Raw genomic sequence first — 15,721 nt, forward strand, 5'->3', positions numbered from 1 at the left:
GAAAGCAGCTGGTTAAAAGGTACTGGGCCACAAGGCTTGTGGCTTTTTGCAGGTCATTTACAAGTTATGTTTTAATTTATGAATTTTGACATTTTCTTATAAATCTGTTTTGTCCCCCTTTGGTTTTTTACAAAGCACTGGCCTCGCTAGTATAACAGACTGTGTCTTTTCTCACACAGCCTCTACTTCTGTATGTAGCCTAGGTGGGCAAGAGTTCCCAGTCTTTCTCTGCCAATAGGCCAATAGGATTCTTTTTTTTTTTTTTTTTTTTTTTTGGTTTTTCGAGACAGGGTTTCTCTGTGTAGCTTTGCGCCTTTCCTGGAACTCACTTGGTAGCCCAGGCTGGCCTCGAACTCACAGAGATCCGCCTGGCTCTGCCTCCCGAGTGCTGGGATTAAAGGCGTGCGCCACCACCGCCCGGCCCAATAAGATTCTTTCATGTTCACATTTTACTTTCTTTTTCAATTTTTTTAAAAAGATGTATTTACTTTTGTGTGGATGGGTGTTTTGCCCACAAATATGTCTGTGTACTTTTGGGCAGTTCCCAAGGAGGCCAGAAGAGGGGCCAGATCCCTTGGAAGTGGAGTTGCAGACAGTAGATTGTTAGGCACAATGTGGGTGCCCAGAATTGAACCTGGTTCTTTTGGTGCAGCAAGTGCTTTTAGCCATTGAGCTATCTCTCCAGCACCCTATTTTATTTCTTGTGTGTGTGTTTGCGGGGGTGGTGGTGGTGGTAAGGGGTGTGTGAATAATGGAGATCAGAGGGCAACCTTGCGGAATTGGTTCTTCTTTCCACCTTTAAATGGGCTTGAATTCCAGTGGGCTTGCACTGTTGTGGGATATTCACCAGAGAAGACTGCTCAGACATGGGTCTAAGCCAGGATCCCAGTGTAGCCCCAAGCCTTTCTCAGGGTGAACTTTTAAGCACAAAAACCATGTTCTGGGTTGACATACTTCAGTTAACCACAAGTGGAACTATGAAAGCTAAGAAGCAAGATTAGGACATTTAGAGACTTTCCCAGAACTATGGACTTTAATGGACTAGGCCTTTGTTTTAGTTTTGGCAGGTGGTGCTCAGTCTGTGTGCTGAGTTTAACAGCCTGAATGGCATTTCCATCATGGAGTCAGTTGTGTTAAGGTCTGGGGGGACTACTTAGGTTTGGGACCCTCTTACAGTATGGCAAGTTCTACCTACTGAGCCAAATTCCCAGGCCCTCACATGTTCATCCTGATGTTGCTTTCACCAGTTTCTACTCTCCTACCACAACACAATAGGGTGATGTAATCTTTACATCTTTTCAAATTTTACCTGTTGTCTCAGAAATAGCATTTTCAAGACAATTCTGAGATTCTGGGTTGATGATATAGAACAGTGGTAGAGTGCTTGTCTGCATGCCCATGGCCCTATATTCTCCACACCAATGCCGAAAAACATAAATAAAAATTTAAAAGCATATATTCTGTAGCTGAAGCTTTGGTAAAAATAATCTTCCAGGAAGATGCATCTATCTATATACTCAGCACATGCAAAAAGAATTGGAGACTTTTCAGGAAAAGGAACTGGAAATCTCTGTTTGGTTGTGTCTGTAGACACCTTCATCACTTAACCAAAGAGACCTCAAATCAAGTTTTACTGTTCCTCAGAATCTGTTATCAGAGCAGATTGTATCTCTTCTGGGCAGGACGCTTGCCTGTGCTTTTTCCTGATTCCTTATTAGGCTAACAGAATTCATGTCAAAAATAATCTGGAAGATGTGTTATCATCTCCCTTGCACACATAATTTAAAATGCATTTCTATCTCAATCTAAAAGCAAGCAAAGATGAACAGGTTTTCAAGGATGTACTGCAAGTTCCTGCAAGGTGGGTACTTCATACCCTGCCCTCTGGCTATGCCCCTGTCATAAAGGAGTAACTAAAGGCCAAAAAGAGGGGGGGGGGATGGTAACAACCTAAATAAATGTCTATCAGGAAGAGCTGGTTAAATACCAAAATACCCGTTCAGTGCAACACAGTGTAGCCCTTCAAGAGGAAAAGGGGGAAGGAATGAGAAGAATAGCACCAGTTACATATGTTCCAAATTAAACTAGGCCTACGCCACAGAACGTGCTTACAGGAGGAACAGAACTTGGAGACTGCGGTTAAAAGAGAGAGATAATTTCGCAGAGCATCCTTTTGGCCTGTCTGATTTTTTTTTTTTTAAAGTCCATCTGATAAGCACTGTATGTGGGGTGGGAGGTGTCTGCAAACGGAAGACAGACGGAGGCATAGATGGGAAGACAGATACACAGACCTAACATCTGAACCAAGAGCAGGTTATGTATTTCTGGCTGCACACTTTAGGTTTACCGCCATCACTCTCTTGTAAAGCCCTAAGAACCGCCGGTGTGTCCCAAGCAAGGATCTTCCTCGGCTGGGCAGAGGAGATACAAAACTGACCTCCTCATTTACACACATCTGACCCACAGCCTCAAACTCGCGTTCTGCAGGCTCCGAGGTGTGTGCGGGGGAGCTGGAGCGCAGGCGCGTGCAATCTGAGCCGGACCCTTGCCCCTCCTTGCCTGGAACAGACAGCACCTGGCGTCCCCGCATCCCCTCCTGCGTCTGCTGGGACCCAGAGCAGGGCCACGCTCACTGTCTGAGGTTCCGCCCGCTGGCGCCGCCCCGGGGCTGCTCCGTGACGTCAAGGCTGAGCAAGGGGCGCCCCCGCTCGCCGCTCGCCCCCGGGCGCTGCACCCCGCCTGCCCTTCATAAGAGCCAGGCCTGCGTCCACCGCGCCACAGCCGCTCTGCGGAGCTCGCACCCGCTGTGCTCCTCCTGCGCGCAGCTGGCGATCGGGGCCATGCAGACCGCCGTGCTCCTCAGCCTCCTGGGCGCTGCAGCTCTGGCCGGTGAGTGGCTTTCAGCACCTCGGACAGCTCCCGGACCTGGACCCGGAGCCCCCCGGCTGGAAGAGCTAGATTTCGTTCTCCGCCCGGCCTCTTTAACCAAAATTGAGAACACATATTAGTTATTGCCTCGCTGAGCTGTGAGTTGGGGAAACGAGAGCCTCCCAGCCTTTTCCTGCTTTCCCCGCAGGGGCTGTGCGGCCCTAGTGAGCAAAGTCGCATTCTGTGTTCTCTGCAGAGATGCCAAGCTTTCTCCAGGGCTAGAGAGAGCCTTGTAGTCTGATTCTATGTGTGACTCTTGACAGCACTGCGGCTGCAGCGGGGTGGGAATGCATGCAGTTGGCACCTGCCGAATTTCCTCTGTTATTATAAAGACGCCGAGTTAGAACTAGATCCGTGTGCATATAATGCATTTTCCTCAGCATGTCATATATGTGTGTGCAGTTTTTCATGCGTATGTGTTTACAGGGTTAACATATTTATGCTTTGTGTTTGTGTATCTAGGTAGAGGTAATTCACGTTTAAGTCGATCAGTTTTTAATTTATGAATGGAATCCTCGCTGGACATTTCTTTTGTACTCTAGAAATAAAAATAACAAGACTGTGTAATAACCATAAAAGTACCTCCGGAGTAGTAAACTAATGTTTCAGTCAATTTTGGAGGATGAAAACAGAGGGAGCTAACATTTGATGATGATTTCTGTGTGGAAGATTGTGGTGGTTGAATTTCAAATTACTCTAAATTTACTCAATGATCTCTGATGATTTGAGAGTGTGTTTGTGTTGGGATACTGATAAGTAAGTAAGTACAACACCAAATTAAGCTAGCAGCTTTCTTTGGCTCTTTGGCCACAGAAAAGTGTTTTGTTCTGAGACTGAGATTTCTAACTAGACTTGACTCTATAAATATAAACCTTTGATTGGCAGGAATCACTTGATTCAATGTTTGACAGAATCAAAGCCAAAGGTTATTTTATTGCAATCACAATGTCCTCAATCTTTAAAAATCATTCCTATGAATAACTAATACATGTTCTCAATTTGATTAAAGAAAACAAACTGAATAAATTTAGAATTCTTCAAGTTCAAAGTATTTCAGAAAGGCATTGCTGAAGAGGTCACAGTGATACTGTACATTGTGCTCTAGATTACAAAACAGTAACATTTTTGTAACTCAACTGTGGTGGTTAAACATTTTCATACCTCCTACAGAAGAATAAAAACTCATATTTAATAGTAACTAAAATGGAGTTATGATACCCTCCCATATTTTAGGCTATGTTTCACACATTATGCATCCTATCTCTTTAAAATGTCTAACTCAGTGGTATATAAGCTATCCACAGACTGTAACCATCTCCACTATCAAATATCAGGACTTGCTCATCACCCTAGAAAGACCCCTGTATCTTAGCAACCACCTCTTCATTTCCTCCTCCCAAAATCTGGCAATGAGAGACTTCAAGTAGTTTGTTATTTAGCAAAATCATGGTTGGTAGGGAGCCTTCAGGAAGTCATCTAGTTCATTTTCTACCATTAAGAGGTTATAGAAGGAGATCCACGGCTGGCTGTCTATGGTGAGTATTGTACACTTTAAAGATTAACATGGATGACCTAACTGTAGGATATCCATATCCATACCATATGCAGAAGGATATTTTTTAACTCTGCAGACATTGTTTGACTTTCAACCTAGTGGACTTTGGGGGTGCCCACGGTTTACTAGCAGAAGATCACGCTTAACCTCTGTAATTTCCATCTGGGATTAAACTTTAATAGTCTTATAGATGTTGACACTTCAGAAGTTATTACCAAACTTATTATTTGATAATTTTTTTAACCATTTGATAATTTGACTCTTCCATAAGTGTTAAATTTATTTCTTACTTGCTACAAAAATAAGTTACAACAGGTTAGGGAACTCAATATATCTTTAGTTATTACTTTGCTATCACAGATTCTGTTGGAAGAAATGCATGTCATTTGGAAGTCTCACCAAGGTACACAATGTGCCTTCATAAGCAAGCCCTAGTTCCTTTCTATTAAGAAGAGTCTGAGGAGCCTCCCTCAGAGAAACAGCGATGTTCTACAATAGTAAGTTGTAGACTGAGAATTGTCTAGGACAATGGGACATCCCTTGACCATCAGATCTGATAGAAGTTGATACTTTGGCTGTAAGGGTAAAGTACTCACTTTACATTGGGGAAAACAACAGACAGAACTATATATGTGGAGCTGCGTTGCTGCAGAAGGTCTGGAAGGCTGAACTTGGAAAGGGTGACTTCTTTGTCACCAGGGGAGCAATTCTTCCATAGTTACTTTCCAGAGAATTTCACAGATTTCAGGCGAAAAGAGAAAAGTGCCAAAGTGAGTATGTTCTCAAAATAGCAGTCATCTGGAGCATAAAAGACTGGCCTGGTGCTGGGGCTGCAGCTCAGCTGGGGAGTGATTGTCAGTCATGTGTGAGGACCTGGCCTCAATCTTCAGCAAGCAAGAAAGAAACGGAAAAACAATACCCAAACCCCCAAAGCCAGGCATATGACCCTGAGCACCAGCAGTTGGCCAGCCAGGTCTTATCTAACCTGTGTTTGAGGAAGAACTTGGGGTCTTTCTTCATAGCTTGTTAGGCACTTTTCAAACAGTTTTAAATGATCTTAATAAGCTAGATAATAGTGGACTGGAGAACTTGATACTTCTAATGGTGTTTACACAATTGTATACAATGCAGGGAAACATTAATATTGAAACAGATGTAGAAGCAAACTGTTTAAGCAAAGGTCTTGAGTGATTAAGGATCTAATATCCATATTTTTTGGTTGTTGTTGTTGTTGTTGAAGTTGGTTTTTGTTTGTTTGTTTTTTGAGATAGTGTCTTTCTACAAAGTCCTTTAAGTTATGTAGATCAAGCTGGCCTCAAGTCCACTCACAGAGATCCTTCTGCCTCTGCCTTTTGAGTGCTGTGATTAAAGGTATGCACCACCATGCCTAGCCTTTAGTAGCTGTGTTTTTTATAAGTGAGTTTAGGGGAGATTTTCTTGGAAACAGGAATAGGCAGATGGAGCCATTCAGCGTGGATAGAGGGAAAGGATTGGGGAGGGCACCTGATTCTATTTCAATTTAAAAAATTACAGCACAGAATGTAGAAACTACACAGAGTATACAGCTTAACAAACTTTTCACAAATATAGGACAACTGTGTAACCAGCACAAGACATAGAAATTGCCAAAACTTAAGAAATGCCCTCATTTGTGGTTTGAATTTGATGCATATAGGCTGTAAGGCAGCATTCCTTTCCAAATGTTTAAGACATTGCTGGAGAACAGCTGTGTATGTTTGTGTATTCACACAAGTCTGTACATGTGCACACATGTGTACAAGCGACTAGAAAATGATGATCATGGTCATCATCCCAGCCTCGGTTCTGCTAAGTGTTCATTCTGCATCCCCCTCAAAGAAAGCAGGGCGAGTCTGCAAATTTGGCATTGAGCCTCCAAGAAATCAACTCAAGACATTTTCTGTTTTTCTCTTTCAAAGCTGTCAGCTCAGCTCCAGTGGATAACAGGGATCACAATGAAGAAATGGTAAGTTGAAATATTGGTCTAGAGTCTAGACTTGAGTGTACACCCTAGAGTGTCTCACTCCCTTTGGCAGCTCCCTCCCCCATGTTATCATTGCAAAGCCAAAGTTTTGTCCCTTAGAGTCCAGGACAAGTGATGCCTCCTCTCCTGTAGGAAGCATATGCAACCTTCCCAGAGGATTTAGTCTTCCTGAAGACAGGTCAATTTCCCTCTAAGCATTAGAAATGGCTCTTCATCTCCCTTCTTTGGGCTATCACCACTCAATATCTACTTGGTAGTGTAGTCCCCTGGGAGGCTTCCTCATGATCCTGTCAGTGTGTGTCCCTGCCCTGAGGATCCTGCATCGGTTCCAGGCACATGCTCAAGCCTCCTGTGACAGGAGCTCCTGATTGAATTGTGTTCTAGTGACACCAGCTTCCCAACCCGCTCTTGTGTTTTATCATAGGTGACTCGCTGCATTATTGAAGTCCTCTCAAGTGCCCTGTCCAAGTCCAGTGTTCCAACTGTCACCCCTGAGTGCCGGCAAATCCTAAAGAAGAGTAAGTGTCCCATACTCCAGAAAGACCTTTGTGTCTGCAGTGAACCTTTTTCCTGAAGCCCTGCATCACCTGCAAATGCATCCTTGTTGTATAATTCTATAGCTAGTGTTGATTGACTAGACTGGTACCTAGGGAGACAGGGATGTGACTTCTGGTCCCTTAGTAACTGTCTGATGGTGGAGAAGATCCTTTAAAAAAAAATTTTCCAGGCTTGTTTTTTGAAAGAGGGAATTTAGTTGATTGTAGTCTTTGAGCTGTCCATCGGTTCTTAAATTCTTTGGTTTCATATTTTAAAAAAAATAAAACAGGTCCTCATTTTGGTGGAGAGGGGTGTGGGAAGAGCTTGCTTGTGGGTAGATGAGGAGGTGGCTGAGGAAGTGTTGGAAGGTGAGAGGAGGTCAAGATTGGAGAACAGCTCTGAGGCTAGTGGAGCATTTTCTCTGTACTGAAGAGCTTCTGTGGGAAACAAAGTCTAAACAGTGATGTAAGCAGTATCTACTGTTACCAGTTTCTACAAAACTATACAGTCCTTGCCATTCAGGAAGTCAAGCCAACTCAAACAAAGGCTGCTCTTGTGAGCACCTTCCACTGCTTTGAAGATGTTAGTCAAGCTGGAAACAGTGAGTTCTTTGTACCTCTAAGATCTCTCATTCTAAGACAAATACTCTTGTGGTTGCTGCACATGGGGTTTATGCATAAAGTGATAAACAACAACCATGGACAATTGGCTCAGAGAATCTGGGTTAACTCACTCTGCCTCTGAATCATCAAAGTTATTGGGGGGGGTCCTGAAACATGAGGACCCCCATTAAACAGTGAATGGAAGCTTCCCAATCACTCCGGACAAGATACTTATGTCTTTCTCAAGTTTTTTTGTTTTTGTTTTTGTTTTTTTTTTTCTGCTTGTATCAGCAGCAGTTCTAAGTCACCACAGGAAGCAAACACTACTTCTTTGGGCCAACCCATTTTAATGCTATCCTTCCCTGTCTTCCTTTACCAGATGAAAAGGTAAAGGTCTGTCATAAAAGGTTACCAGATAGCCATGATTACTGGGGGTGGGGGTGATGGGGTGTTACCGAATGCCAGACTCTCCTTGCCTCCAAAAATCAAGTACTTAGCCCTTGGGCTGTAGTTATAGTAATTCCAGCTTGCCAATTGTGTATCTGTTGATACTGCTCTGGAGAACAAAACGTCTCTTAACAAAGACATGGAATAGGTAGAGACATAAAGGCTGGGACAGCATCAAGCATCACTCAGGCTAGACACAAAATCAGGAAGGAGCAGGAAAGACTCGGAGCAGAGAAGCAGCAGCACAGCACGGGCCTTCTGAGGATCAGTAGTGCAGCAGCATGGTCCCCTTCTTAGGGGCAGCAGCACAGTGCAACACCTCAGCCTTTCTCGGGAGCGTGTGCAGCTTAGCTTTCAGCCTCTGGGGAAGAGGTACACACTCTGCTACCAGATTTTGCTACTTAGACCCTGTAAATTTCAAAGGAAGTTAAAGGTTTGAACTTTTCTTTTTGTTTGTGGTGGTGAAGCTTGAGCCCAGGGTCTCACTCAGGCTGCATAAGCATTTTACCTCGGAATTAAATCCCAAGCTAATTATCTGTCTGTCTGTCTGTCTGTCTCTCTATTTACTTATATATTTATTTTGAGACAGAATCTCATTCTGTCTTACTCTGTAGCTCTTGCCAGCCTGGAAGTCACTATGTAAACAGGAGGTTGGCTTCGAACTCACAGAGATCCACCTGCCTCTGTCTCGCTAGTACTGGGATTAAAGGTGTGCACCACCACATCCTGCTTAAAGTGACATCTGATTTTTTTGTTTTTCGAGACAGGGTTTCTCTGTGTAGCTTTGCGCCTTTCCTAGAACTCGCTTTGGAGACCAGGCTGGTCTCGAACTCACGGAGATCCGCCTGCCTCTGCCTCCTGAGTGCTGGGATTAAAGGTGTGCGCCACCACCGCCCGGCGACATCTGATATTTAAATGCTGCCTCTGAAGTGTAGGTCAAAGGGAACCCAGCTCTGAGTCATCTCATCCTGTGCTAGTGTAGCTTTCTCTTTCCCGGCCTGTTCTTCTTTCTCCTAAGCCAACGGGCAGACTCACATGTGCAGCTGAGTGCAGGAAATGCCCTGTTGGCCTGTGTTCCACCCCAAGCCCAGTCTCCACTCCCGCTCTCCTGCACTCAGTGAATGAATAAGTATTTGGGGAGAAAGGAAGAATTGTGGGTTGGGTTTTTTGTTGCTAGCTGTTTGTTTGTTTGTTTGTGTGTTTTTGGCTTAAAGAGACTTTAGAGAAGTTCAGTTTCTTACCACGTACAAGATTTCTCTGGCCAGGGTTGACCAAGGTTGATCTGGTCAACTTTGCAACAGGATGGATAAGACACGCTCCCTTTTTAACCTAGAAGCAAGGGTGAGCATCACACTTGGGTGTTACAGAGTGAGGAAGACTTCATTGGCTAATCAGCCCTTCTCCAATCTCACCTGCTGGCCTTAGAGCTAAATTTAGGGCGAAGTGCTCAGCTCCAGGCACAAGCTGCTATAGGCAGTACACATTTAACTCAAAAAAGGTAAAAATACTTCTGTTCTTGGCACCTAAGACACCCCACCCCCTAAATCAGGTAGGAAGAGGAGTGTGTGGCTTCTGTTGTCCTCCAGAAGACTCCGAGAATAACATCAGCATCTGTCTGAGTCAGCTGTGAGTGCTGCAGACAATATCATAGACCCATCAGCTTAAACAATACCCATTAACTTCTCATAGCTGTAGCAGCTAGTGCACAAGATCAGGGTGCCTGATAAGGTCCCACTTCTTGGCTGCATGGCCTACTGTGTGGAGGGAGGTTGTGTTTCTCATGTGTCCTTTTATTAGGGCCCTGCTCTTATCATGAGGGCTCCACCCTCAGGACCTAAGAATCTTCCAAGACCTTATCTCCCCAAACTATCATAGCATTGATTAGGATTTCAACACAGGAGTTTGGAAAGGGGGCACAGGAAGTCAAAGCTACCACTCAAAGCCTCCCTACTTACTTGTGCCTGCTTCATTAGCCCTGGCACTGTACATAATACAGGGCTCTTTGATTTGTTATTTAGCTGTCTTAAATTCACTTTGTAGCCCAAGCTGGTCTAGAACTCACAATCCTCCTGGCATCATCACGGGCTTTTACACGGTGCAGGACTGTGACAAATGAACTGGAACTCAAATGTCTGTCTACAGAAGGCCAGAGACATGCCTGCAGTTTTGTAAACATGAGAATATTATTATCATGCCAGGCTGTGCTGTAATAGAGAGGTACGAACCAGCTAGAGTTTCTTGGATATTTTGTAAAATAGATACATTTTGTCCTTTGTACATATCAGTTCAAAATGACCCCGAGGTCTGCTCCTGCTGTGCTTGTTTGCTGTCTCTTAAGCTCCTACCTATTAACCCAATTAACCCAGTGAGCTCCTGTCTAAAAACAAACAGAAAGGCCCGTCAGTGCTGTTCAAAAGAAATATAGTATGAACTACAAATATAATTTCAAATTTTCTAGTGGACACACTAAAAAAAATTTAAAAACACAAGTGAAATCAATGCCAACAGTATATCTAATTTTATCTAATGTATTTTATTCATTTAATATTACCCAAATAATATTTAATATTGCCTTATCTATCAAAACTGTTATTTTAACACATTCGCTGATTTTGTATGAAGTCTCAGGTATCAGGTCTCAGTTTGCTCGAGCCACACCTCAAGTGTTCCACAGCCACAAAGAGCTAGTGGGTCCCATGACGGGTGGTGCGGTGTTGACCCTTAGCTGCCAGTGGCCTTGGCTTTGGGTCTTCTATCTGAACTTGGTGAGACAGGTTGAAACCTAAGCCCTCCCAACTAACAACAAAGACAGTGTGATCTCCACACCTCTTTTCATAGGGTGTCCTTGGGGAGAATGTAGTAAAGACTTCCTGACATTTGGAAAAGATGGGAGAGAGCAGCAAAATGTCAGTTATGTCTTCTGCTGCTGACTCATGAAACGTGAAGACAGCCCAGTGTATTGTAACTTATCCTCAACGTCAAAGCACGTGTGGACAGGGCGGGACTTGAGTGAAGAAAGAGAGAGGCCCTTTCCATTCTTATCACCGGTTACAGCCATGAATTATTTAATGATTCTGAGAAGGGCATCACTAGGCCATTTTGTTGCTGTATAAACATCATTGATTGCATTTATAGAAACCAAGAGGGCTATGACTCACATGATATGATGATATCATACGATATGATGGTGTGGGACTACTGAGAAATTCACAGTCCATTGTGGGCTGAAATACACAACACATGACTGAACTAGGTGAAGTTGTCATTTCCTGCTGGGTAGGGTGCACACAATTGACTCGATAACAAAGTCTGAGAAATAAATTTTGAATCCTCCTTTGAATCTTAGTATTCCCTATTTTGGCTACTTAATGCTATTTAGTTGGATTATAGTTAGAGTCATTCATTTACACAATGCTAACTTCTCCACCTTACTCAAATATGGAAAGAATGGTCCTGAATCTTATCACCCCAAGTCTCCATATCTTCTATACCTGCAAAACAAGGAGGCTGAACCAGATGAATTGTAAGAGTTCTTCTGGTTCTAAATTCCAGTCTTTCATAAAGTTACATCTCCATTTCAATTTGATCATTGACAGTCACAAATAGAGATGCTGGGTTAGTGAAAAGTTAAATGTGCAGAGCTCTTAGATTTAAACACAGCCAAAGAGCTTCCATAGCATCAGCTTCTCAAAGAATTGAATATATCCTCTATCATATAACAATTTCCCAGTGTCCACGGGATTTTTTAATGATCACTGAGGCTGGTACTTGAACCTCAAGCATTTCTACAGTTGTGCTTACTCCTATATTTTCATTATAGGTGGGAAAGAGGTCAAAGGTGAAGAAAAAGGTGAAAATGAGAACACAAAGTTTGAAGTACGATTGCTAAGAGACCCAGCTGATGCCTCCGTAGCCCACTGGTCTCCCAGCAGGGAGGAAACAGGAGCTCCAGTAGAAGACCCTCAAGGCCAGACAAAGGCAGACAATGAGAAGCGGACAGAAGGAGGAGAACACAGCCAAGAGGGAGTGGACAAATCCCAGGAGAGCCTCCATCCCTCCAACCAACAAGTGTCCAAAGAAGCCAAGATGCGCCATTCAGAAGAGAGTGAGGCAGAGGAAAGGGAGGGAGAAGGCGGCAAGAATTACCCAAAAGGGGAGCACAGGGAAGATGCTGGCGAAGAGAAACACCTTGAAGCTCTGGGGGAGAAACAGAGCACCGTCTCCAACAAAAGAAGCGACACCGTGGCTCAGAAAAAAGAGGAGTCCGTGGCCAGAGCAGATGCACACTTGGTGGGGCTCTATGAGAAGACACACAGCAGGGAGCAAGGCAGCCGGGAGAGTGGAGAGGAGGCACGGAGGCAGGAGAAACAACCCCAGGAGCTTAGCAACCACGACCAGAGCGAAGAGGAATCCGAGGAAGATGAGGAGGACACGGCCTCTGAACTAGCCAAACGGCGGCCCAGGCACCACCACGGAAGAAGCCGCCCCAACAAGTCCCCTCAAGAAGGGCATCCTGTATTGGAGGGAAGGAGACGTGCCCCTGAGGAGGAGTCGGAGGAGACAGATGTGGCCACAGCCAGTTTAGGGGAAAAGAGGGGCCACCATCCAACCCACTACAGGGCGTCAGAGGAAGAACCCGAATATGGGGAAGAAATGAGAAGCTATCCAGGGTTCCAGGCTCCCGAGCGCCTTCAGGGACCACAGTATGGGGGCAGGGGAAGTGAAGAGGACAGAGCTCCAAGGCCTGAGAGTGAGGAGAGCCAGGAAAAGGAGTACAAGAGAAGCCACCCCAACTCTGAACTTGAAAGCATGGCCAACAGACACAGTGAAGAAACTGAGGAAGAGAGGGTCTATGAGGGGGCAAAGGGATACCAACACAGAGGCAGGGGAGGTGAGCCAGGTGCCTATTCTGCTCTTGACACCAGAGAAGAGAAAAGGCTCCTGGGTAAAGGACATTACCCTGTTCAAGAAGGCCTGATAGATACGGCAAAAAGGTATCCACAAAGCAAATGGCAAGAACAGGAGAAAAACTACCTCAACTATGACGAGGAAGGGGACCAAGGCAAATGGTGGCAACAGGAAGAGCTGCTAGACCCAGAAGAAGGCAGGGAGGAAATGAGGTTTCCCGACAGACAGTATGCACCCTATCCCACCACTGAAAAGAGGAAGAGGTTAGGGATGCTCTTCAACCCCTACTTTGACCCTCTCCAGTGGAAGAACGGGGATTTTGAGAAAAGAGACAACCCAGATGACAATTTTCTTGAGGGTGAAGGTGAAGATGGAAATGGGTTGACCTTGACTGAGAGGAATTTCTTCCCAGAGTACAACTATGACTGGTTGGAGAAAAGGCCCTCCTCAGAGGATGTGAATTGGGGATACGAGAAGAGAAGCTTTGCCAGGGCCCCTCATCTGGACTTGAAAAGGCAGTATGATGGAGTGGCTGAGCTGGACCAGCTCCTTCACTACCGGAAGAAGTCAGCTGAATTTCCTGACTTCTATGACTCAGAGGAGCAGACGGGGCCTCACCAGGAGGCAGAAGCTGAAAAGGGCAGGTCTGATCAGAGAGTTCTGACTGAGGAAGAGGTACAGTATGAGGCTTTTGCTTAAAATTAGAAGCTGATGATCAAGGTTGATGTTAGCATCAACATGTCTGATAATGGGAGAGACGGGTGGGAAATTTCACTGTGGGGATGTGAGTCCCCTGGTCACAGCAGGGCTGATTTCCAGCCACCACCCAGTGTTTCATGTCTTGCTTAGAGAACTTGGAAAACTACTGTCTGGGATCTATCCCCGGAGATTCTGTCTGATGAGTACCAGGTGCTGCCTGGGCGTGCAGTATACCTTAGTGCTTAGGCACCTGGTGCTGACCAGGTGATTCCCATGATCATGCTGACCACCCAAGCAGCGCCTTTACCTAATTTGATCTTGTCAGATGGTGCTTCACAAGCTTGAAAGTATATCAGAGTAACAGGGATTCCTGACTCCCCAGAGTTTCTCATTCAGTAGTTTTGGATGGGACCCAGGAATCTTCATTCCTGGGCAATTGCTTAGGGTGCCCAATCTACTGATGAGGAGAAACACACTTTGAAGACCCCTGATGTTGGCTGGCTCAGGCAGCCTCTACTATACCTAAAATTCCCCTTTCTCCTTAGAGCTCCCTGAACTGGAGCATATGAATTGACTTCAGCACTCCACTTTTCTGTTTCTCAGAAAAAGGAACTGGAGAACTTGGCTGCCATGGATCTGGAGCTGCAGAAGATAGCGGAAAAGTTCGGCCAGCGGGGCTGACAGTTGGAGAGGCAGGCCGTTTCTGCCATTGACTCATCCAAAGGCAGAAAACAGAATTTCCTATTTATTAAATGTTTGATGCAGTTGGAAACACCATTTATCTTTGCCAGAATGCTAATGCTATGTGACTAGAGTGACTTGTAGCATATTCTTCCTGCAAAATAGACGTTCACATGCCTGTGACAATGACCATGTTACTGTCTTTGAAACATAAACAATAAAAGATTTACCTGAAACTAAATCCTTCTTGTTTTTTTAGCTCTCTTTGGGTTAGTTAGGAAGAGCACGATTTTGAAATCCATTCTTCTAAGTATATTCTCAAAGATAGCATTAGGATTTGTAGGCCTTTAAGTGTATAACAGAAAAAAAGCAAAATTTTTGAAGTAAAATATAGCAAGATATAAAGAAAAATATTGAAAATAAAACATTGATTTCTATCCTGGTAGAGATCAGGCAGGCTTGAAGAACCCATTTTAAAAGAAAATATTTACTTTTTAAAATTGCGTTTGATTTATTCATTGTGTGTGTGGGGGGGGTTGTGGTTAGAAGACAACTTTCACAAGTTGGTTCTCTGAGATCAAAATCAGGTCGACCAGCTTGGTAGTAAGCACCTTTCCTACAGAGTCATTTCACCCACCCAAAACATCACTTTCAAAATTCTGCAAAGCAGAAAAAAGGAGACAGTTCAGTGTAGAGGGCTTGTCTAGCACATATGAGGCTCTGGGTTCCATAATCAGGACTGAAAAAGACTGGCAAAGAGCATGAAGCGAGGCAGTACAAAAGAGAAATGCAGCCGAATCCCCTTATTAGCTCTCTGTGTAGCCTGTGTCTACAGAAAGCTACTTGTGAGGCTGAGGGAAGAGAATAATCCCAGAGCTCAAGGCCAGCCTAAGCAATATATTGAAAACCCATCTCAAGAGAAATACGAATAATTAGACTCCAACAAACTGGAGAGCTTTAGGGGGAGATAGTCAAGGACTGGACTGAAAAGAAAGCCTTGATAATGAACAGAACTCTGGGCTGGGAATATGAACACCTGGTGTAAGCTCCTCCCTCAGGACTTGCCTGATTTCTGCCACATATGCAGAGCCCTGACTCTGTTATTGGATCTGAGCAGCTGTGTGGTTTCTGGCGAGTTGTTTTCCACCTCTAGTTCTCAGGTTCGACACAATAAAGGTATCTTTTCATAGGTTATTTCTAACAAGAGTTTCTGCAAAACAGCATGGTGCCTGCCATGGATCAATGGCATAGTTAATGTTGGTCACTGCTGTTGTTAACCTTGCAGCTTCTTTTTCCAAGATAACCAGACAATCACTTTGACCCTCTTTGACCAACCATCTCATTTCTTACCAACAGTAGCTT

The 15,721-nt window shown here is 44.4% G+C and overlaps 1 protein-coding gene across 1 annotated transcript; it reads left to right on the forward strand.

The window, feature by feature from the left end:
- The first annotated feature begins 1,821 nt into the window (after positions 1-1,821).
- On the forward strand, positions 1,822-14,375 carry Chgb (chromogranin B). Its single transcript, XM_059258946.1, has 6 exons — positions 1,822-1,861; positions 2,488-2,889; positions 6,421-6,467; positions 6,910-7,003; positions 11,892-13,654; positions 14,282-14,375. The coding sequence occupies exons 1-6, from the start codon at positions 1,822-1,824 to the stop codon at positions 14,357-14,359; spliced, it is 2,424 nt and encodes an 807-aa protein (XP_059114929.1). The 3' UTR covers positions 14,360-14,375.
- The last annotated feature ends 1,346 nt before the right edge of the window (positions 14,376-15,721 follow it).

Source organism: Peromyscus eremicus, chromosome 4 (assembly GCF_949786415.1).
Source record: "Peromyscus eremicus chromosome 4, PerEre_H2_v1, whole genome shotgun sequence".
In the NCBI taxonomy this organism is placed as follows: Eukaryota; Metazoa; Chordata; class Mammalia; order Rodentia; family Cricetidae; genus Peromyscus; species Peromyscus eremicus.